This window comes from Phocoena sinus, chromosome 20, assembly GCF_008692025.1.
Source record: "Phocoena sinus isolate mPhoSin1 chromosome 20, mPhoSin1.pri, whole genome shotgun sequence".
NCBI lineage: Eukaryota > Metazoa > Chordata > Mammalia > Artiodactyla > Phocoenidae > Phocoena > Phocoena sinus.
The window spans coordinates 32188914-32212485 of NC_045782.1; the positions used below are offsets into that span (position 1 = coordinate 32188914).

The 23572-nt window shown below is 47.8% G+C and overlaps 2 protein-coding genes across 11 annotated transcripts in view; one reads left to right on the top strand and one right to left on the bottom strand.

Annotated features, from left to right (window-relative positions):
* Nucleotides 1-8914, top strand: part of AATF (apoptosis antagonizing transcription factor) — a 119105-nt gene extending 110191 nt beyond the window's left edge. For 4 of the 6 annotated variants that reach the window (XM_032617797.1, XM_032617798.1, XM_032617799.1 and 1 more), the window contains 2 exons: nt 6010-6070; nt 7833-8914. The gene's annotated coding sequence lies outside the window, so the exon portion shown is untranslated. The remainder of the gene's footprint in view (nt 1-6009; nt 6071-7832) is intronic. The other 2 variants (XM_032617801.1, XM_032617800.1) reach the window with 1 other exon arrangement.
* ACACA (acetyl-CoA carboxylase alpha) overlaps nt 7925-23572 on the bottom strand; it is a 234806-nt gene continuing 219158 nt past the window's right edge. For all 5 annotated transcript variants that reach the window (XM_032617795.1, XM_032617792.1, XM_032617791.1 and 2 more), the window contains 4 exons: nt 19932-20086; nt 19151-19321; nt 12301-12437; nt 7925-10321 (listed from right to left, as the gene is read on the bottom strand). In XM_032617795.1, the coding sequence (XP_032473686.1) occupies nt 10198-10321; nt 12301-12437; nt 19151-19321; nt 19932-20086 (587 nt within the window). In that variant the 3' untranslated portion in view covers nt 7925-10197. The remainder of the gene's footprint in view (nt 10322-12300; nt 12438-19150; nt 19322-19931; nt 20087-23572) is intronic.

The following is a 23572-nucleotide window of genomic DNA, read 5'->3' on the forward strand; positions in this document are numbered from 1 at the left end:
CCTGTTTTCCTCAGAAGTTTTATAGTTCCAACTCTCACATTTAGGTTTATAATCCATTTTGAGTTAGTTTTTGCACATGATGTGAGGGTCTAAAAATATAATTTTGCATGTGCATATCCAATTGTCCCAGTATCATTTGTTGGAAAGACTATTTTCCCCCTTGTTGAACTGCCTTAACTCCTCTGTAGAAAATCAATTGACCATAAATGTGAGGATTCTATTTGCCTGTTTTCACACCAGTGAAAGTTTTGTAATTGGATAGTTTAAGTCCTCCAAATTTTTATCAAAATCATTTTGGCTATTCTGGGTCCACTGTATTTCCATGTACATTTTGGGATAAATTTGTTAATTTCTATAACAATGCCTGCTGGGATTTTCATAGGGATTACATTGAATCTATAGATCAATTTAAGGAGAATTGCCATCTTAGCAATGTTGTCTTCCAATCCATGAACATGGAATATCTCCTCATTTATTTATATTCAGTTTCTCTCAGCAGTGTTTTATAATTTTCAGTGTACAAATCTTGCAGTACTTTTGTCAAATTTATTCCTAAGTATTTTATTGTTTTTGATGATATTGTCAGTGAAATGTTTTTCCTTAATTTCATTTTTGGATTGTTTCTTGCTAGTATATAGAAATGCAGTTGATTTTTTTGGTGGTTCTAGTTTTAAAAAATGGATTCCTCCCACAGGATCATTTCATCTGTGAATAAAGACAGTTTTAATCCTTTCTTTCCAATATATAAGCCTTTAATTTTTATTTATTTAGCTTAGCCTGTTGCACTGGCTAGAACCTCTGATACAATGCTGAGTAGAAGTGGCAAGGGTTAATATTCTTGCCTTATTCCTGATCTTACGAGGAAAAACATTCAGTCTTTCACCATTAAGTATGACATTAGTTGAGGTTTTTCATAGATACCCTTTGTCAGGTTGAGGAAATTCCTTTCTCTTCATAGTTTGTAGAAATTTTTTTTGTTTTAAATAGTGTGCTTGGGGCACACTATCACCTATTCTGCCCTTTTAAAAATTAATTTATTTTTGGCTGTGTTGGGTCTTCGTTTCTGTGCGAGGGCTTTCTCCAGTTGTGGCAAGCGGGGGCCACTCTTCATCGCGGTGCGCGGGCCTCTCACTATCGCGGCCTCTCGTTGCGGAGCACAGGCTCCAGACGCGCAGGCTCAGTAGTTGTGGCTCACGGGCCTAGTTGCTCCGCGGCATGTGGGATCCTCCCAGACCAGGGCTCGAACCCGTGTTCCCTGCATTAGCAGGCAGATTCTTAACCACTGCACCACCAGGGAAGCCCAGAAAATTTTTATCTGGAATGGCTGTTGGATTTTACGAGATGCTTTTTCTGCATCTGTGGAGATGATCATGTGGTTTTTGCCCTTTATTCCATTAATATGGCGTATCACATTAATTCATTTGGATATTTTAACACACTTTGCAGTCTTGGGACAAATCTCACCTGGCTGTGGTGTATAATTTTTTAAAAATATGTTGCTGGGTTCAATTTGCTAGTATTTGCTAAGGATTTTTCTGCCTATCTTCATGAGAGATATTGGTCTATAGTTTTCCTTTCTGCGATGTCTTTGTTGGCTTTGGTATCAGGATAATACTGGCCTCTAGAATGAATTGGAAAATGTTCTTTTCTGTTCTCCGAAAAAGTTTGTGAAAGATTGGTATTTAAATATTTGATAGCAAATTCAGCAGTGAAATCTTCCAGGACTGGGCTTTTCTTTGTGAGAAGGTTTTTAGGTTTTTTTTTTTTTGCGGTACGCGGGCCTCTCACTGTTGTGGCCTCTCCTGTCGCGGAGCACAGGCTCTGGACACACAGGCTCAGCGGCCATGGCTCACGGGCCCAGCCGCTCCGCGGCATGTGGGATCTTCCCGGACCGGGGCACGAGCCCGTGTCCCCTGCATCGGCAGGCGGACTCTCAACCACTGCGCCAGCAAGGAAGCCCTGTGAGAAGGTTTTTAATTACTAATTTTTTTTTTTAATTTAACGTTAAAGGTCTATTCAGATTTTCTGTTTCTTCTCAAGTCAGTTTTGGAAAATTTGTGTCTTTCTAGGACATTTTATTTAAGTTGTCTAATTTGTTGACATAGAGTGGCTTATAAAATTCCTTTATAATCCTTTTAATTTCAGTACAAGGTCAATAGTAGGGTCTCCTCTTTCATTTCTGATTTTGGAAATTTTGTCTTCTTCCTTTTCATCTTGCTTGTCAATTAAAAAAATTCTTTTCAAAGCACTGACTTTTGGTTTTATTAATTTTCTCTAGTTTTTGTTTTCCATCTCATCCGTTAACCACTCTAGTCCTTATTTTTTCATTAATTCTGCTCGCTTTGGGTTAAGTTTGTTCTTTTTTCCCCCCCAGTTTCTTAGGATGGAAGTTATTGATCCAGAGGCCTGTTATTATTGAATTGTCTATTTATTCTTTTTTTTTTTCTGGCTGCGTTGGGTCTTTCTTGCTGCGCGTGGGCTTTCTCTAGTTGTGGTGAGCAGGGGCTACTCTTTGTTGCGGTGCGCAGGCTTCTCACTGCAGTGGCTTCTCGTTGCAGAGCACGGGCTCTAGGCACACGGGCTTCAGTAGTTGCAGTACATGGGCTCAATAGTTGGGGCTCGCGGGCTCTAGAGCGCAGGCTCAGTAGTTGTGGCACACGGGCTTAGTTGCTCCGTGGCATGTGGGATCTTCCTGGACCAGGGATCGAATCTGTGTCCCCTGCATTGGCAGGCAGATTCTTAACCACTGCACCACCAGGGGAGTCCTGTTCTTTCATGTACTTCTGTTAATTTCTCCCTTATGTATTTTGGGGCTCTGTTTTTAGGTGTGTATACATTTATAATTGTTGTAGCTCCTAACAAATTGATGCTTTAATCATTATAATTTTTCCTGTCTCTAGTGATATTTATCTTAATGTATATTTTCTCTAATGTTAATGTAGTCACTTCAGCTTTCCTATGGTTACTGTTTATATGGTATATGGTTTTCTATACTTATTTTTGAATCTAGTGTGTTTCTTGTAGACAGTATAGAGTTGAGTTTTTTGTATCTCGTCTGACAGTCTCTGCCCTTTTTTTTTTTTTTTTTTTTTTGCGGTACGCGGGCCTCCCTCTCACTGTTGTGGCCTCTCCCGTTGCGGAGCACAGGCTCCGGAAGCGCAGGCTCAGCGGCCATGGCTCACGGGCCCAGCTGCTCCACGGCATGTGGGAACATCTCGGACCGGGGCACAAACCCGTGTCCCCTGCATTGGCAGGACTCTCAACCACTGAGCCACCAGGGAAGCCCTAAGTCTCTGCCTTTTGATTGGAGTGTTTAGTCCTTTCAAACTTAGTTTAGTTACTGATAAGTTTTTTGTCCATTTGTTCCTCCTTTATTGCCTTCTTTTGTGTTAAGTAGTATGCCATTTTAATTCCATTGTTGTATTTACTATGTATTCCTTTTAAAAAATAGTGGTAAAATACTTAAAATTGACTATCTTAACCATTTTAAAGTGTACAGTTCAGTAATGTTCAGTATATTCCCATTGTTGTGCAACAGATCTCCAGAACTTACTCATTTTGCAAAAACTGAAACCCTATACCCATTAAGCAATAACTCCCCATTTTCCTCTCCCTCAGCCCCTGGTAACCACCATTGTACATTCTTTTTCATGCATTTTGACTATTTTTTATTTTAAAAAAAATTTTGGCCTCACCATGCATCATGCAGGATCTTAGTTCCCCGACCAGGGATTGAGCCCGTGACCCCTACGTTGGAAGGGCAGAGTGTTACCCACTGGACTACCAGGGCAATCCCTTCACTACTTGAGATATCTCATATAAATGGAATCATACTGTATTTGTCTTTTTTGTGACTGGCTTATTTCACAAAGCATAATGTTCTCTGCTTTCAATTCTTTTGGATATATATCTAGAATTGGGATTTTTGGGTCATACGGTAATTCTATTTTTAATTATTTTGAGGAATTGCCATACTGTTTTCCATAGTGGTTGCACCATTTTACAATTTCACCAACAGTGCAAAGCATTCTAATTTCTCTACATTTTTGCCAACACTATTTTCTGGTTTTTTGATAGAAGCCATCCTGATGGGTGTGGGGTGATACCTCATTGTGATTGATTTGCATTTCTCTAAAGATTAGTGATGCTGAGCATCTTTTCATGTGCTTTTTGGCCATTTGTATATAATCTTAAGAGAAATGTCTATTCAAGTTGTATGCCCATTTAAAAATCAAGTTATTTGGGTTTTTCTGTTGTTGAATTGTAGAAGTTCTTTATATATTCTGCATATTAACCCCCTATTAAATATATCATTTGCATTTACTATATATTTTTAAGTTATTTTCTTAGTGGTTGTGCTAGGGATTACATTACAATCTATTTGAGATAAACACTAACTTCTGGTAAAATACAGGAATTTGTTTTTGATATAGCTCAATTTTTCTTTACCTTTGCCTAATTATCATCACATTTATATATCTATAGACCCCCAAAATATAGCAATATAATTATTGTTTTACATAATTTTATTTCTTTTACAAAGTTAAAAGAGAACACACACACACAGTCTTTTATATTTACTCATATTTACCTTTTCAAGTGCCTCTCCATATCTTTGTGTAGATTCAAATTACCATCTGGAATCATCTGAATGATTGCCTTTAATTCTTATAAAGCAAATTTTCTATCACTGAATTCTTCCCCTTTATTGGTGGTGGTGGGGAATATCTTTATTTCATCTTTGTTTTGCTGGATGTAGGATTTTTGGTTGACAGTTGTTTGTTTAAATTCTTGTAGCATTTTGAATATATCAGCCCACTGCCTTCTGGCTTCCATTGCTGTTATCTGTTTATTATTTGTTTTGTTGTTCCTCTATATATGATGAGCTGTTTTTCTCTAGCTTTTTTCAAGACTGTCTTTTAACAGGTTGGCTATGAAGTGTCTAGGTATAGATCTTTTTGTATTTATCCTCCTTGGGATCTATTGAGCTTCTTGGATCTGCAGGTTGTTTTCCATCATATTTGGAAGGTTTCAGCCATGATTTCTTCAAATATTTTTCCTGTCCCTTTCTCTACTCTCCTTCTGGCATTCCCATTGCACATCAATTGTTATACCTGATGTTGTATGGATCTCTGAGGCTCTGTTCATTTTTCATTCTTCTTTCTGTTCTTCATGTTGGATACTTTCTATTGCTCTATCTTCAAGTTCAGATTCTTTCTTCTGCCTTCCTGAGTCTACTATTTAGTCCCTCTAGTTAATTTTTCATTTGTTATTGTACTTTACAACTCCAGAACTTTTTTTCATTGTGGTAAAATATACATAAACTTCACCATTTTAACAGTTTTTAAGTGCACAGTTCAGTAGCATTAAGTACACTTTGTTGTGCAACCATCACCACTGTCCATCTCCAGAACTTTTTTGTCATCCCAAACTGAAACCCTACACCCATTAAAACAATAACTCCCCATTTCCTCCTCCCTACAGCCCCTAGTAACCCCTATTCTACTTTCTCTGTGAATTTGATAATTCTCCATACCTCATATAAGTGGAATTGCCCAGTATTTCCCATTTTGTATCTGGCATAATGTGTCACTTGCATAATGTCTTCAAGGGTGAAAGCGTTCTTCTAGGTTGCATTCATCTTCTTGTATCCGCACATGGCTACAAAAGTACTTGTTAGTATGGGCAAAAATGCTGTTAGCTTTTTCCTAATTCAGGGCCTGGATGTCTTTGTTTCTGTCTCTCCTCACCCCAATCCTTCCTGGTTACCCCAGAAGGCCAGTCATAGAATCAGGGGATTCTGGGATTAGGCCCATCGTCCGACCATCTGTCTCATCTCCTTACAGTTCCTAATGGGCTGAGCCCACTGGGTGGGTCCAAGTCCCCTCAGAGCTGAGGCTCCGTAACTATTCCACCCCTCCACCAACCACAGGGAATCCCGTGTTTTGGAAGATTTTGCTTGCTGAAATACCGCATTTATGAAGATGTCCTGTTTTCATTATTTATTAGCATTAACTGCCCACTGGAGCTTTTGGCCAGCATGAGGAAGCCAGTACCACCTCCTGGGAAGGTAAATGTCTTAGTTACCGGGAAAACAACAGCATGGTGAGCCTTTGCCACCTGACTGAGGCATATGTAGGATCTGTGGAGTATTGAAAATAGTGGGCAGTCGCCCATTACTATTTCTGTGCTTCCTGGGGTGGCCTGGGCTTACTCTCCTGGGTGACCCCTGCAGCTCAGGGACATACACACGTGGAGCTAAGCTTGGAGCCAGATTTCTTGGTACCCAAGGTTGTGCTCTTTTCATTTAATTAGGCTGGTTTCTAAACCTTTTTACCCAATCTTCCCATGCCCCCAAACCATCAAAGGTGACCCACTCTCTTCAGGAACGTACCTTGTTTCCTGGCCCAGCACTTAAAGCTCATCATGCTCTGTTGCCTACTTGCTTTTTCACGCTTCACTGTCCCTCCTCTCCCAGATGACTGCTGTGCTCTCGGCCAACATTCCTAGTGTCCCTTGAATAACTGTAGATGTGAGTGCTTGACTGGGGTGCCTGCCTTACTCTCCCGGCTGGAGGCCTCTCTGCCCATAGGCTTCAGCCCTTCACCGTCTGCACACTCGTGTGGTCCTTAGCACCCTCCGCCTCACCACGTGGATCAGGGCAGGCCTGGGTTTTACCCTTCTTGTGCCCAAGCTGAGGAGCCAGCATTTGAATGCAGGTTCACCTCCAGCTCAGCACCTCTCCAGGCCTCTCACCATGTGAACGGTCCTCCCTGTGATGGTCATGAGGCACTGGCATTTGTCACTGTGTTCTTGTTTTTCAGTTGGGGAAAGATGTGTGGGCCCAGCTTAAATCCCATTTCCCAAAAGATTGAACCCTCGTTGTTCAGTCTTTTCCTTATTACCCCAAAGTAATACTAATGAAAGCTTTAAACTTTCTTTTATTAAAAAGACCGATGAAGGAAATGGCATTCCCCATCAACAGATGAAAGCACTGTACGTATGGGGCAAGTTCCCAGAGGCAGCAGTGGAATCTTCCCATAATCCTGCTGACCTTCCTGAGAACCACCAGCGGGTGCTGGCCGAGAGTAGGGACAGCGCCAAGTTTACACTTGGGGTCTGGTTCTCGGCTGCCTGCTTAGCGGGGAGAGAAGGCCCAAGGCCTCTGTGCCACCCAGCACCCCCCGCCCATGGAGAGCAGCAGCTGGAGGCAAAAAGCGGCACCTTCCCCTGGATCCTGTATCATCTCCCTTCCTGCTCCCCTTTCTAGAACATCTAGCTTAAGGTGATTCAAACTGATAAATACTTTGTAAATTGCCAAAAGCCACCCTTTGCTTTGCTGTACATCCTAAAGAGAGATGGACACCGCACCAAGTTTAATAGTCAGCAAAGGCCCGTGCTTCCCCTCCCTCCTCTCTTGTGGTCCGAGCCTTTCTTTGCAGATGTTATTCCTGCTTCAACCACATGGATTCATAGAAATTGAGGCAGAGGGTTGAAGGCACACAAGCCTGAGTTTCCTGCGCCTAGTGCCTTTTTGTGCCCAAAGTTAGTGTTCAAAAGCCATGAAGTAGCTAAATTATTCAGAGGATCTAAAACCTCTCCATAAAGGGGGCCTGAAGTGGTCTCTGAAAATGGTTTGCTATTCACTTGACCCAGAAAATGCCACAAATCATGCAAACCCAGAGGTTCATACCTTCCTTTTCACTTCAAGACCCGTGAAACTGCCCAGCCCATCAAGGGTATGTGGACCCGAAAACTGCCCAGGCTGGGAGTGGCATCGTTTGCAGAAGCACCACGCACCACAGTCCTTACACTGGCTCTGCTTTCGGCAGGGGCAGGTCTCACCCTGACAAAGCTCCCCTACTCAGAGTGGAACCAGAGTGAGGTGCTGGGCGTGGGCTGAAGTGACACACAGTGACTCATCTACAAACGTGGAGGTTTATTTCAACAAAACATGAAAAGAATACATTTGACTGAAGCTCCTTGCTCATCAGGCTGTGCGTACATCGAATGCTCAGTAAGACAAGTGAAGGCTGCTTTGTGACCGGAGTGAGCGGACAACATGGTGATCCTAGCTCAGGCGAGTCTCAGCTGGTACATCGCTCACCCTCCTCCTGCCTTGGTGACCTCGTGTGTGTGATGGGCTGTGTCTCTTCCTGACTTCTCCATAGGAAAGGGCCCTGTCCAGGTAAGACCTAAAGTGAGGCGCCCTGGGGATGGGGGGTGGTGAGCATGGCCAAGTTCTAGAGACTAAATGTATTCCTTTAATGTGTCATAATTTTGTTGGGGGCTGGGGGGAGGTAAACAAGTGTCACCCGTCCTCTGCCCCGAAGAAATGCCAGGGCAAGCATAGAACTCCACACCACCTGTAGGTGTGTGGAATTTTATTTATTGTAGAAAAGTGTAGAGGAATTACCTGGTCAAAGGTGAATCCACGCTTACTGGGTAAGCGAACACCAGCAACAGTGGACGTGCTCCCTGGACTGAAAATTGTTTCCCACCTTCTCCCACCCTTCTTGGCTTGGATGGCGCCGAACCCCCGCAGCAGGGCAGCCGGGCCGAGGCTCCAGGCTCCTGGGGGCAGGTGGCAACCCATCCAGCCTCACGGTGCCCATCTGCACAAACAGTTCCCGAGGAGAGGAGTGGAGCTCTTTCTTGTGCGTGAACTGCAGGGTTAAGGCTCAAAACCGTAGCTCGTACGGAAGTATTCACACTGCTGCTTCTCAGACGTCTTCGTGATTTCCCCCTTGGTCATCAGTGACAAACGCTGCTAAATGCAATTAGCTGCACTGTAGGAACCGACGCTGCACTGGGGTAGCCGAATGCTACCCCAGCCCTGATCACCTGCCACTCTTGCTTTAGGAACACCGACGGGGGGGATAAGTAAGCTCTCTCCTTGAATAAACTGGTTGTTGAAAATAAACTCTCCATCGCCCATGAGGAGGCCAGGGAGGGACCCGTGGGCCTGGAAGACAGCAGCACCATGATGGGGTTGTGGATAACCTTAAGGTCACATGGATTCTGTGTTCCCTGGAAGCCTCCCCAAAGCGGGGAAGGCCAGTTCCCAGCGCCGAGAGCACTGATGTCACCAGGGCTCCTTTCCGTGGCTGTGGGGAGACCGGCTGTGCCTGTGTACATTCAAGGAAGACACGAGACCCAAAGTAAGAGTGTCAGCTGCTAGAAGAGTGGCCCCAGAAACAGAGACGATGGCCCTGTAGGCACCGTTAACCTCCTGTAACTATCAAAGCTCCAGGCTTAACAGCAACAACCTTCCGCGTCCTAAAAAGAGACTGGCTGGCCCGTTCTCGCTGTCGCATGGTGACTACTTTCCATCAGTGACGGGAAGGGCAGCTCCCCTGGGTCCTCCTCTGCCCACTCGGGCTACGGTACTGCCAGTGGGACCCCCGGGCATCTCAGCTAGCTGAGCAGCGGCACACGGGGCAGTGGCAGGTCAACCGTCTCTGCGCTTGTTCTGAGAAGGGAGCCCTAGGGTGAGGCCCCTAAATCGACAACAGTGACTTGGTCTCTTTGCTTTCTCTGCTTCTTGGATCGTGGTTTTGCCCTCATCTTTGAGTTCCACGGAGCTTGCAGATTGCATGCTCTTAATTTTTCTTCATAAGCAGTACCTTGGTGTGATGAAACTGGGTGCCTGGTGTGGACCGGGCTGAGTGTGGGGTGAGAAACAACAGACCTAAGGCTTCCTCCTCTCCCCACGCCTCGTGCTGGGCCTATGGCCTCAGCCCTGGCCCTCCTCTGCTGCCGGTGGCTGCAGGCTCACAGGGCCAGGGGCTAGCGCGGGCTGCTGACTGCCTGGCAACAGCTCCCACTTCCCGGGGCCAGACCAAGGGGCGGTCAGGACAGGAGGGTGGCCCTGCTGGCGTGTAGTAAGACCTCTTGGTAGGTACTTGTACCCGTCATTGCCTTCTTAGGTCCTGGGCAGGGAGAGAGGACTGCCGTCACAGCCAGGGTAATAATAAATACTGAACGGGGTAGGTGTGACTGGTGGGCTGGAGTGGGGGCTTGTGACCCTACGTCCCAGTATGTCATGCGTAACCTGAAAACATCGAGGGGAAGCAAAATGCCACTTCGATTCCAGTGCTGGTCTCGCGTGCCTTCTAATTACAGCGGCTTCAGGTGTGAAAGGCAGCTCTAGCCCTTTTCTCCGGAGGCAGGGCAGGGGTGGGCAGGAAACTCTTCCTACGTTGACGGGGAGTCCATTGTGGAGAGGATCCGAACGACTTCTGCTCGCTGAGTGGGCGAGATGTGCTGGGTCATGTGGACGATGGAATCCATGGCAACCTCTGGGTTGGCCTGTACCAAGCTGGAGGGGAAGATTCGGGACGGTGAGGATGAGAGAGAGGCAGCAGTGCCTAGATCAGGGTAGCTTCAGAACTGCCCAAGAAACCTGTTCCCAGAGTCCACTGCGTACCCTGCAGTCCCTGCCTCACCTGATTCATTTTCCTACGTGAATAATGTCCCCAGCAGCAAGATACCACACGAACCCGAAACATTTTGTTATGCCAGAAAGTGAGGAAGTAACCTCAAAAAGCAAAAACCAAAACCCCGATGGGGTCGTGTCACAAAGACAGCGGACCCAGCCTGAAGGTGCTCCCACTGGCTAAATCTGGGACATTTGGGTCATCAAAATAATGAATTACAAATCATTGAAAAAAGACATTCACTAGTCTACACCAATAACGAATATATAATAAATGGAGGAGGAGAGAGGACTTTTGCTTACGGGAGAATTGGGGTGGTGAGATGTGATTGTGCAGAGGAGTTGGAACACTATCATTTTGCAACCTCACTGTAAGACTGGATCAGGGACTTACCTGGTGGCACAGTAGCTGGGAATCTGCCTGCCAACGCGGGGGGACACGGGTTCGAGCCCTGGTCCGGGAAGATCCCACATGCCGCAGAGCAACTAAGCCCGTGCGCCACAACTACTGAGCCTGTGCTCTAGAGTCCACATGCCACAACTACTGAAGCCCGTGCGCCTAGAGTCCGGGCTCCACAAGAGAAGCCACCGCAACGAGAAGCCCGCGCACCACAACCAAAAGTAGTCCCTGCTCGCCACAACTAGAGAAAGCCTGCGTGCAGCAACGAAGACCCAACGCAACCAAAAATAAAAATAAATTAATAAATTAAAAAAAAAAAAAAGACTGGATCAGGCAAGAATCATCCCTGGATGCTAAATCTAGGTGGAAATTCTGATGAGCAGGAATCTGCATGGCCTTGAAGTGTCTCTCCTCAGACTGCTTGTTAGGTTCAAGGGGGATGGGAAAATCAGGAATTATACAGTGGAGAAGTTGAGTAACAGCTTGATCAGGTGATGGAAACTAACATGGGGACAGGCAGCTGACATCATGTGCCTCCAGATACGGTACCTTGTGAAGGCCAAATCATCACGGATGTCATACCCTGGCTGCAAATGCACAGCCTGAATCTAGTCATGAGGTAACATCAGACAAACTCAAAATGAGCGACGGTCTGCAAATGGTGGTTTAGATAAAATGTTCAACTTATAAAAATTAATCATTTTACTCTGGTTATGTAAGAGAATATCCCTATTAGCAAAGGCATACTGAACTATTTGGGGGTAAAGGGCCATGATGGGCCATGACATATGTAACTTACCCTTAAATGGTTCAGAAAAAGAAATATATATATATATATATATATATATATACACACACACACACACACATATACATACATATGAGTATGCTTACTCTTATATAAAAGAGTAAGCACACACACAAATGATGTATCAAAAAGGGTAAAATGTAAATTACCAGGCACATTTGGGTACAGATTTGTTCTCTGTACTGTTTACAGTTTTGCAGTTTTTCTGTAAATGAAATGTGTCCAAATAAAAAGTTTTTAAAATGTCCCCAGCAGTCTCCACCACCCAGCCTGTGGAGAAGACGGAAGCCTCTAGAACACAACTAACTCTTGGCTGGGGGAGGGGAGGAGGTAGTTTCCCAGGAAACTATGATGCAGTCAGCTTTTCCTCACAGAATCGTTCATCCAGTTTGAGTATCTGCATTTGGAGCGAATAGCTGGGCACAATGAACTAAGCCATCGTTACTAAGTGCCCCTGGGGACCAGCAGCTGAGCAAGAATCACGCTTCAGGGCTCTTCTGATCTGTGGGTCGACCACAGCCGTCTCAAAACAGAAAGGGACCACAAAGACTATGAGGCATCATCACCTCACCGTTTGTCCTTGAGTCGCTCGTCCCCGGAAAGTGAGCCCCACTTCTACCCAGGAGCACCCCCACCTGCCCCCGCAGGTCTCACCTGCGGATCTGCTTGAGGACGTAGTCTCTGCTGATATACTTGATGTTCTCCTCTATTACCGAGCGAGCGCCATCTTCCTCCGCCAGCTGCTTCTCCAGCCATTCCACCAGATCCTTGTTGTTGTCCCAAACATAGGCCTGCCAACAGACGACGCCTGCTTGGACACCAGGGCCCAGGCCAGGCTGGACACCCTGACTAGTCTACATCTGGAAAGTGCACTGCAAAAGCTTACTCAACGTAGAGAAGCCGTTCCCAGCTCTCCATTACTGTTGGCTTTGCAGGAGGAGGAAGCAGGCCTCAAGGCAGGAGCCCTCCTCGTCTTCCTTGCCCTGCTTTTGAAGTGTCCACCTGGGCCCTCCAGAGGCATCCGTGCTCACACGGACGCTGGTCCCGTCCCCCTACCTGTTCCACAAAGGCTACGGGAATTTAGTCCCCTGACCGATTGTTTAGTAAAGTGCAGACTGAGAGGGAAATGCTGTTTACTTGGTGTTTCTAAAATGAAATGTGTGCTTCTTGAGGAACTGAGTCACGATTCCTAAATTTAAGTCTGTAGTCCCAGCAGGGTGTGTGGCAGGTGAGCAGCCTGGCCGTGGAGGCCTCCTGCCATAGAGCCGGAGGAGTCCTGACGCCGGGTCGGAAACCTAAACCCCAGTTCGCTTTCTGTGAGAGTTTGCCGAAGGGTCAGGATGTCCATCACCCTGAAAGTCTCAACAAACCACCTCTCACCTCCTCCTTTCAAGATCATTTAGCTGAGCATTTCCCAGGTAGTTGACTACATAATAATTCAGGAGTGTGTTAGAAACCTAATAGCCTTCTCCTGGCTCTCGTCTCTGCTCATTTTCTTTACAAATCATTTAGGAATCGTTTTGTTAATGGTTTCCGGGAAAACCAAGTACCGCCATTAGGGCTCATTCATATTTATGTCATTTTGTTTGGGTAATTAAACACAAAGCTCGTCATTTAAAGGTGCGCTGTCCTCCTCTGTTATCACTAACCGAGTCAAAGTCAGAATGCCAATGAGTTTGGCGCTGTGATTTAATAGGCGGGTGCGTTAGGGAGCTCGGGAGGTGGCTCAGGAAGCCTGGATTCCAGCAGAGGCGCCCGAGCCATGGCTGGGACCCCAGGGCCTGCAAAGCACGGAGGCTGCGTTCTCAGTGCCCGCCAGAGTCGTCACGCAGGAGGAGACCGGGCGCTGTGCTGTTTCCTAAGGTTCTACTTGGGGCCTTTCAAAATAATGGTTTCTTTTCAGACTCTCACTTCCCCATCTCCACCTTGGCCAGCGAGTTCCCGGGGCTGCTTGTTTATTACATGTCCTGTAACTGACGTCCACATTTCTAACAACCCTTAAGGAGTCCTTCACAGTTGAAGGATTAAGGAGCCCCAGGATTAAGGATCAGCAACGTGCCTTTTCTAGTTCTTTTGTCCAGTTCTTTTTCTGGCTCCAAATTTGTCCATCTCTGTTTGTAATCTCTGACAAAAAGATCAGCTCTCCTGGTCAGGGTGGTGCGGCCCGGACAGTGCGAAGCTGAGGGGGCCTTCCCACCTCTCCGTGCTTCGCGTCCTGCCCAGCACCTGTGAGGCTGAACGCAAGCGTTTTGCACATCAATCTCTACTGACCAGGGTGGCGGCGGTGGTGTTTCCCACAGTGTGGCTGTCTTAACTCCCACGTGCCAGCTCCTGCCCACCCCACACATGGGTGGATGCGCCTGCACTCCTAAGCACTGCCCCTGAACTCCGACATTTTCATCTCCATCATGGTAATTTGGACTTCTGCACATGCCCTTACTTATGAGGATTTGGGGTGAGGAAAAAAGAAAACAATGCGTGCTTCTTAGAAAAAAAAAAACGAGATTTACCCAAGAATCCCAAAGCCTTTAAGAGAATATTTAATACTCTTATTAATCATTTTTAATCCGTTTGCTTTTAATTAAGAAACAGCATGATGCTTTCCTATCAACATATACCAGGGAGCAGATTAATTGTGGCTTAAGATAACTCTCCTCGATTGGTGTAATGTATTAGCTAACGAGATGCCTGCTTCTAACGATGCTCAGACACTGCACTGGAAAGCCAGCTGCCCTCCAGAGAAAACGCTTCTGCTGTCCCCTCCTGCAGCCAGAATACACTAGGTATTTAAATTAAACACTGAAAAAGTTCCCAGACAGAATTAAAGCAACACATTCCAAGTTTTTGAAAATATAGGCCCCTTATATGAAAGACTTGCTGTTCACTCAGAATACGACTGGGTGATGACCACCAAGTCAAACCCTGGTCAAGTTTTGACCACAGCACAGAGCACACGAAGGCCATGGGGTCGCAATCCTAGCCAACAGCGTTTTTAGCAAGAATCAACAAACGCAGGCGCCACGGCACCACAGGTTTTTTGCAACAGACCTGGGAGGGTTTCCTCTACTGTGTGAGCGTGCTTCCCCTGTGAGGGTCAGGGAGTCTGCAGTTCCTCGTTCGCCCTCCAGGAACGGAGCTGTAGGAATCATCATTCCGGCCAGAAGGATGGGCAACCCTATGCTGTTTACATTTCCCTCCTTAAATTTATGAGAACGTGGCTGACTCTTCCCACCATGGATTTCAACCACGTGTGACATGCTGGGTGCTAACCTCATGACAGGCCTGGGCCCCTATGTCACCTGCCTGCACTCATCCCAGTCAGAACATTATAATACCAATAAAATACCAATAATTAAACGTCACAACAGTGGCCTTACAGTACGTGTTCAGCTGGCACTGTATCCCGCTCTGCATCAGTGGGTCAGTGGGTCATCCCTGGCACTACTCAGCTCACTAATTGTATGTAGTAATTAGTCTGTCTTACAAAATCTAAATGACCTGTTTGGAAAGTTTCATTTCTAGTGTATCGGATTGCTGCTAAGCCCTCCTTACTCAATGGTGCAGCAGGGCCTGGGAGTGACCACGGCACAGGCTGATGGATGTGAGCCGTGATTACCATGCCCTGCAGATAAGTCACCTTGTGAGCTGCCTGGAGATACCTCAGCAAAGTGATTTTTTCTGATGCTTTGGCGGACAGTAGCAAATAGCCATGTGGGCTGGGGTGGCCTGCTGGCCCCATCTCCTGATAGCCACTCCAGCCTCAGCCCCAGGCCCAAGGCATGCTGCCCAGGTTCTGCCTCACCTTTTCGCTCCTTGGCCCTAGATCAGAAGTTTGGTGCATAAGACTTGTCCACGGGAAGCTTGGGGAGAGTGGAAGTCAAACAACCCTATCAATGGTGCTTTTTCCTCTACCTTCCTCACAAGGGCCTCCACTGACGATTCATCTCATTTGAAAATCCAGACTGAGAATGAATGGGTTGGGACTTCCCTGTTGGCGCCGTGGTTAAGAATCCGCCTACCAATGCAGGGGACACAGGTTCAAGCCCTGGTCTGGGAAGATCCCACGTGCCGCAGAGAAACTAAGCCCGTGCGCCGCAACTACTGAGCCTGCGCTCTAGAGCCTCTGAGCCACAACTGCTGAGCCCTCATGCCACAACTACTGAAGCCCGCATGACTAGAGCCCATGCTCCGCAACAAGAGAAGCCACTGCAATGAGAAGCCCGCGCACCGCAACGAAGAGTAGCCCCCGCTCGCTGCAACTAGAGAAAGCCCATGCTCAGCAACGAAGACCCAATGCAGCCAAAAAATAGAAGTTTAAAAAAGAGTGAATGGGTAGCTTCCTGGACAGTAAGGGTGCACTGTGGCATCCTAGATCATGGATAAATTAGAGCACGCCAAGTCAGAGAACACCGACTGAGAATCTACTGGGCACATGGCTCCCACCAAGACCATTTCAGCTGCACTGAAGCTCAGCCCACCTTCTAATGTGCTGTGCTGAGGGAGTAGGAAACTGAGCGCCAGACACGGTGCCCGACACGATGTCCTTTAAAACGCAATAAACCTCGTGAAATAAACATCCCTGTTTTTACACATGAGGAAAGGGAGGCTTAAGTATGTCTAAGCCAGTAAATTGTAAAGCTGGGATCCAAAAAGTGTGAGATTCCAATTTCCACATTCTTCTTCTCAATTTCCACATTCTTCTCAATTTCTAATTTCTTCTCAATTTGGGCTTGGGGGGAAAATCAGCTTGTCTGAAAAACTGCATACCTTAAACTATGGATCTAAGAATCGGGAGAAGGTGAAACAGACGTGTGCCTTGTTCTTATGACCCAGTTTAAGCTCTCGCTGTTTTTTCAGGGAGCTCTGGTGATGCTTCTCTTCTGCCTGCAGTGAAATTGTGAACCATAAACCCTATCCCCTACAACGGGACTGTCCCTGTGGACTCAAACAGAATCCCATAACTCATGGTAACAGACTCCTCTAAGGGAAACAAAAGAATTGTACTGCTCAGTTATATAACATCACAGTGTGAATCTCTTTTTTCAGGATTAAGATTAAAAAAAAAAAAAAACTATGAAGAAAACACACAGCACGGCTAACAGATGCCTATCACTGTCTTTCCCTACCAGTAACCACAGTAAGAACCAGAGGGTCACTTCTTGAGGCAAAGCCAGGGTTTAGACCTTGCGAGAGACAGTGTACAATATCCATCTCTGACTGAAGAATCAAGGAAAGGCGCCAGTTTTGGGGTTTGAAAGGCCGTTCCCAAGCACCGCGCAGACTTGGTCCCTCAGAGGCAGCCACTTGGCTTTTGAACACGGCAACACTTTCTTCTCTCAAGGGCGCTGCAGATTTTATCACCAGCCCCACACTAAACCGGGTCCTGCTGAGCCCGCAGAATCCAGAAGGAGGTTTCAAAGCCACATCGTGGGACCCCCTGCCCTTCCTCTCTCCCCTCGACTGTCCTCCTGGACTGAGCGCTCAGGGGGGCGCTCTCTTCTGTAGATGGGGGGCAGGGGAGACGGCCTCGTTCTTGGGTACGTTTGGGTCCCAGAGCCTCTGGCCTCCCCTCCTGAGCCATGGGGCCAGGCTGTCTTCTGCACTTGATCTCCAGCCAGGAGTCTGTGCACACAGGTGACTGTTTTCTCCGTCGACAAGGTGGCGATGACCTGCTTCTCCAGACACGCTGTCCCCTGGGGGTGGGATGTTAAGGCACAACTGAAGGGCCTGTGCGCTGGCTTCACGCTCAGAGGGGAGCCGTCCTTCCCCGCATCCTTGTGCCCACTGAGGCCGTGCACGTCCGTTACTGACTAATGGCGGAGGAAGGCGTGCGGGCCTCTCCTGGCCACACACACACAGTCCATTTACCTGGCTGGCTGCTCCTAACTGGAGAACAGCCTCTTATTTTACACTTGCGTGACTTTCAATGCCAACTTCCGCTGCAAGCTGCCAGTGGCCACTGACAAAATTGTCTCACTCAATTATGATGCCAAAGACTGACCTTAACCTGAACCACATGTCACATGAGGCTGCACATCTGAAATATTTATCCAAGGAAGCTTTTTGGTCATAAAGAAACGGGTAGACTTAACACAGAGGTGAATCTTAGAAGCAACCCGACTCACTGACTTTAAAACTTATAGCAAATCTCGGGGTTCCTTCCCGGGAACAGTCAGCAGAGACCTCAAGCAACACTTCCCAGGAGGAGGCGGGTGTGCCCTCCATCCGGCCCTCCAGCAATTCTCTAAGCCGGCAGTCACCAACTGTTTTCGATCACATAGCTATCAGGAAAAGAGACACGTGTATTTCCAGCACATACTACCCATATTCTGATAAAATGTATATATGATGTATATGATTAAATCCAGATACTAACTATGAATAAAGGTTGATTTCTTTCTTTTTCTTAGTAAAAACAGAAATAAAAGTCCCACCTTTCCCTTCCCATCCCCCCATGGACTGTCTCATGTAGCCCGGATTCCAGAAGCAAATGCCGGTGCCTGGCTGTCCTGGCCTCAGCCCCGGGGAGGAGCACTAGGGACGCCATCTCAGCGGGCGCTGCTCCGAGGGGTGCGCCTTCCCCGTGAGATCACCCCCAGGAGATGGCGGATCCGTAGTTCCCTGCAGGGTGGACGTTTCCTTCCAGCTCGGATTCGCAAATCAGAAGACCTTCAGCTGGAGTCACAGCGTCTGCCGCCTGGATCACCATCCCCTCCCGTTAGGCTCCTGCTCGAGCCCCTCAACGTGCCCCCCACGCAGCCCCTGAGCCGTCTCTCTACAACACGCATCACAGTATGTCCCTCTGCCGCTTCAAATTCTCAGTGGCTTCCCAGGCCTCAGGACAGAGTCCCAGCCCCTCCACGTGGCTCTCCTGGCCCTGCACCATCCCGGGCCCTGAGCCATCCTGAAATTCCTGCAGTGCCTCGGGTGCATGGTACTCTTGCTTTCAGGCTTGGAACATGCGGTTCCTTCTGCCTGGAACATTCCTCCTGTCTCTTAATCCAACCTTTTCCTCTGGTTCATTCCTACTATGTTTTCAGGTCTCTGCTGAGACATTACTTCTAGAAGTCTTCCCAGACTCTGCCCTCCCTTCCCACACAGCGGGTCCGGTGGCCCTGCTCTGTGCTCTACGATGCCCTGGACCTGCCATGTTTGACGTTGGCCTCACTGTTGTATGTGACCCCTTGACGAATCTGTCTCCCTGCCTTGGTGGCGAGCTCTGCGAGGACAGGAGCATATGCCTGCCTCCTTCACTGTCTGGTGTACAGGAAGCATTCAGAAAGGTTTGCTGAATGATGGAATGAGCTGCAAAGAACGCCCTACCACCTCCTCTCACAAGCCGTCAGGACATATTACTGTGGGGAGGACACAGGCCGAGGCCCATATCTCCCTTCCACTCCCGAGGCCCGGGGATTCTTAGACAACAAGGCTTCTTGCGGTGCCAGGGGCGGGCGGGCGGTGGGTGAGGAGCAGGATGTGAAGGCTCCTCCAGGGGGCCACCTACCTTCACCGTCCCTTCCACTTCCACGAACCAGCGCCTTAACATGGCCTGGATCTGGCCGTCGGTCAGCTCGGGGTTGGCGTTGTGGATTTTCTTCTTGACCAGGTCCTCCAGCAAGAGACGCCTCAGCCTCCAGTAGAAGAAGGTACGGGATGTCTTCCAATCCAGGATGTCCTACACCCAGACAACAATAAGCTTAGTCGCCCCAGCTCGGTGCCCAGAGGGGACTCCACGGGCACAAACCCTGCCCTCTGGCCACGAGCCCAGTCCCTGTAGACGGCTGCCCAGTTCAGAGCGCAGCACTGCACAGGGAGGGGCCTGGCCATCGCTCGGCCCACGCGGAGCTGGGATGTTCGGGGGTGCGGGGCTCAGACTCCCGGGGAACAGAGAGCGCGGGGCTGCTTCTGAGCAGGCGGCTCAGACGGCTCGCACGCAGGTCAAGTGGACTAGCCGCTGCCGGGACCTTGACATGGGTAACCCACCGCCTGAGGACCCCGGGGAAGCTGTCCCCAGTGGAGTGCCTGGGAGTCAGCTTCTCGCCAGCAAAATGGAGCCTGCCTCCTGAGGAGTCCCCGGGAACCTAACTCATAAGCTGTTTGAGGATGGTAGTGGGCACAGAAAAAGGGACAGGTCTCGCCAGAAGAACTGAACACGGTTTGATCTGCACCCGCTGTTTTAATGCAGCCCCGAAAGCTCCCTGCGTGGGAGCCCGTGGGCACGAGCCAGACACGGGCTGGCGGCGGGTCTCTGACAAGTCAGGAGAAGCGGCGACCACCGTACTTACGTTGATAACACCCTTCTCCTGCATCCGGCCCGGTGTGTCGTGCAAGTCAGCAAACTGCACGGCCACCTGGCGGTAAATGGGAAGGAGAAAGTCCTCCCGCTCCTTCAGCTTGCTCTCCAGCTCCTTCCGCTCAGCTGCACTTAGCTCTGGGGTGCCTGCAAGGAGACACACCGTGAGGTGCAGGCGGACCAGGAGCCTCTGCTCAGAAGCAGCCACAGTCACGGGAAGCTCTGAGGCTCAGCTCTCCGACGTCTTCATCGCCTCTCTGCTGACAACCGGACTCTGCCAGATGCCAGACCTGTCCCTGTCTTGCCACGGGGCTCCCGTGCCCTCCCTTCCCTGTGGGGCTGACAACTATGAAAGCAGCCCTGGGGGGGCCCACTCCCCGAGCAGGTGCCAGCCCGTGCCCCTCACCACCGCTCTGACTGACAGCGGGCCCCTCATCCCCACGAAGGGCACCGTGCCATGCCCTGCTGACCAGCACTAGAGCGGCCGGGCCGCTCCGGGTGTGGGACACGCTGGGGGGACACGCCCTGTGCCTCCGCACACAGACCAGCAGCTCTTCTTCCCCACGTCCACACCAGTCACCTGTCCGCCTGGACAGGACCTGATGACTCCTCAGGTTGCAAGCTGCTTTACTTCACAGCTTTAATCTCAGGTCTGCATACTCTTAACCTAAAATTAGTAGAATCCGATCCAATCAGAGCCAGAGGCATGTGTCTCATGCCAGCTCGGTGGATTAGCCAGCCTCCTAGTCTCCTACCTGGCCTGCTACTGCCAGAGCCAACCCCTGACCACAGTGACAAAGATATTCTAGCTCTTGGGCTAAAAGCAGAGGAGGAGGGAAATAGAGAAAGGCAGTCCACAAACCCCATTTGGATCCCCAAGCTTATGAGCACATGGCACCCTTACGCAACAGATGAGTTTGGACTCCTTATAACAAGCAGCCTCCCACCCCCACTCAACAGTGTCCCAGGAGAGGCGCTGCTACGTTGTGCTTTTCTTCCTAATTACTCTCAGAATGGAACTTGCAATCAATACCGAGAATTTATCTGCCTGCCCAGTAAGGAGGAGTAAGTCTAACTGAAAGAGCAATAGGTGACAGCCCCTGGGGTTGGGGACAACTTGAAGTGCTCTGTCACCAAAGCTGACAAATAAATACATGACCACAGGTGATGGGATGCAATAGAGAAAGGCCTATTTCAAGCATGTCTGTCTGGAACGGGCCTTGCTTTTTATGCCACTATGAATCACATGCCATAAACAGCCTTGGGCTGCTGAGTGAGCCGTATTATACCCAAACACGTGTATAACTCTAGTACCTAGCTTCAGTCTTATGAGGTTTTTGGATGCCCAAGTCCACCTTTTAAAAAAAAAAACAAACAAAAACCCATCACTACTTTGAAACTGTGATGAAGGGTACAAAGGGCTATCTTTCCTTGGGCTCTCACACAGAGGCAACCACTGACCCATCACGTTGGGCCCCTGACCCCCCAGCAGCCTTCTTTCCAAACCAGGTAAACAGCAGTGGGCAACACACTGGGATGAGATGGAGGCCCGTTCATTCTAGGTGGACCTGCCTGGAGGGTTCCGGGGAGGAGAGCTGACCAGCTTCTTCTGAGATGAGATGGTCTCGAGTATAACACCCTTGACAGGGAAGCAAACATTTTTCCTTCAACAATAAAAGGAACCAAGACTCCTTGGAGAAATGGTTTGTTCCGCGGCTGGGGCAGGAGAAATATAGGATGAGCCTGGAGTGTATTGTCACAAGAAGCGGGGAAGCACTCAAAAACTGACTGGGACATGTTAAAAGGACACAGGAACCAGTGTGAAGGTGTTCTGACCGGCTAAATCTGGGACAATTTGAGCATCAGATAGAATATTTATGGAACTAAATAAGAACCCATGAGTCACCCTGACATAAATAATTAAATGGGGGAGAAGGGAAGGGAAAGCCCTCTCTCTCCCCAGACTAACAATTAATAGAGAAGGAATGATGGAATTAGAAAATCACCATTTTACAGCCATCACAGTCATTGATTCTGCCAAGAATTATCAACACATACTAAAACCAGTGGGTGAACCTTTGAGGAGGAACAGGATATTTACATAGTTTCAAAGGAGCTCCTTACAAATTACTTACTAATTACAAAGGGGAAGATGGCAACTTTACAGTGGATTAACCCAGTGAACAAAACCTTAGAACAAGTAATCAGAGCTAACCAGCACCGAGAACAGGACAAGCTGACATCACGTGCCTCCTAATACGACATCCTGAGAAGGACATGACATCACTTTTGCAGTATTCCTGCCAAAAATGCATAATCTGAACCTAACCATGGAAAATATAAGACAGATTCAAACTAAGGAATGCTACAAAAAGTGGCCTGGAGTCTTCAAAAACTGTCAAGATCATGAAAGACAAAGAAAGGCCAAAGAACTATTGAGATTAAAAGGGACAAAATACTGGACAACAAATTGCAACATGTGCTCTGAGATTAGATCTCAGATATGGACCAAAAAAAAGGCTATAAAGGACATTATTGGGACAACTGGTAAAATTTTAATATGATTAGACAGCAGTATTGTATCAATGTTATAGCTCTGATTTTTTTTTTTTTGTGGTACGCAGGCCTCTCACTGTTGCGGCCTCTCCCGTTGTGGAGCACAGGCTCCAGACGCGCGGGCCCAGCTGCTCCGTGGCATATGGGATCCTCCCGGACCGGGGCACGAACCCGTACCCTCTGCATTGGCAGGCAGACTCTCAACCACTGCGCCACCAGGGAAGCCCCTAGCTTCTGATTTTAATAAATGTATTTTGCTTATGTAAAAGAAAGTCTGTGTTCTTAGAAACACACACTGAATATTTACGGATAGAGGATCGTGATGTCTACACATTAGCTCACACGGTTCAAAGAAAACACGTATGTGTGCAGAGAGAGTGAGTGAGGGAGCTTGTGCATGTGAAAATTTTAAAGCAAGTCGAAGAAGTTAACAGTAGGTGAATTGGAGAAAAGGGCATCAGAAGTTTCTTGTACCATTCTTGTAACTTTCCTGTAAAATTATATCAAATGGAAAGTTAAAAAAATAAGTACAACTAAAAAAAAAATTTATCCTGGCTCCCCAGTGCATATAATCAGTAATCAAAGCTAATATTTACAGGGCACTGGGCACTGTTCTAAGTGCTTTACATCTATTAACCCATTTAATTCTACAACAACCTTATGAGGTTGGTATTCCTATTATCCTCCTCTTACAGGTAAGGAAACTGAGGTATTGAGAATTTATGTAACTTACCAAGGTCACAAAGCTAGAAAGGGGCAGAGGCAGGACCCAGATGCAGCAGCTTGGCTCCCACAGCTTTTGAACACTGTGTTATGTGTGTTTCTGGCTTATGTGTACAAGCGCTTCGGTACTAGTATCCCTTTAACTTCAGAAAAGGCTAAATGAGGATGGCAGACTCCTGCCTGATAAAGCTGAGGTTCCACCTCAGTCCCACCCCATGACTAGACCGAGACGGCATCTCCAATAATTCCCATTCTGTATGCACGTCTCTAGGGTAGCGCCTCCTGTTACAGGCATACCTAGAGAATACCTTATTGCTAAAAAATGCCAAAACAAGTATAAAAACATCAAAACAT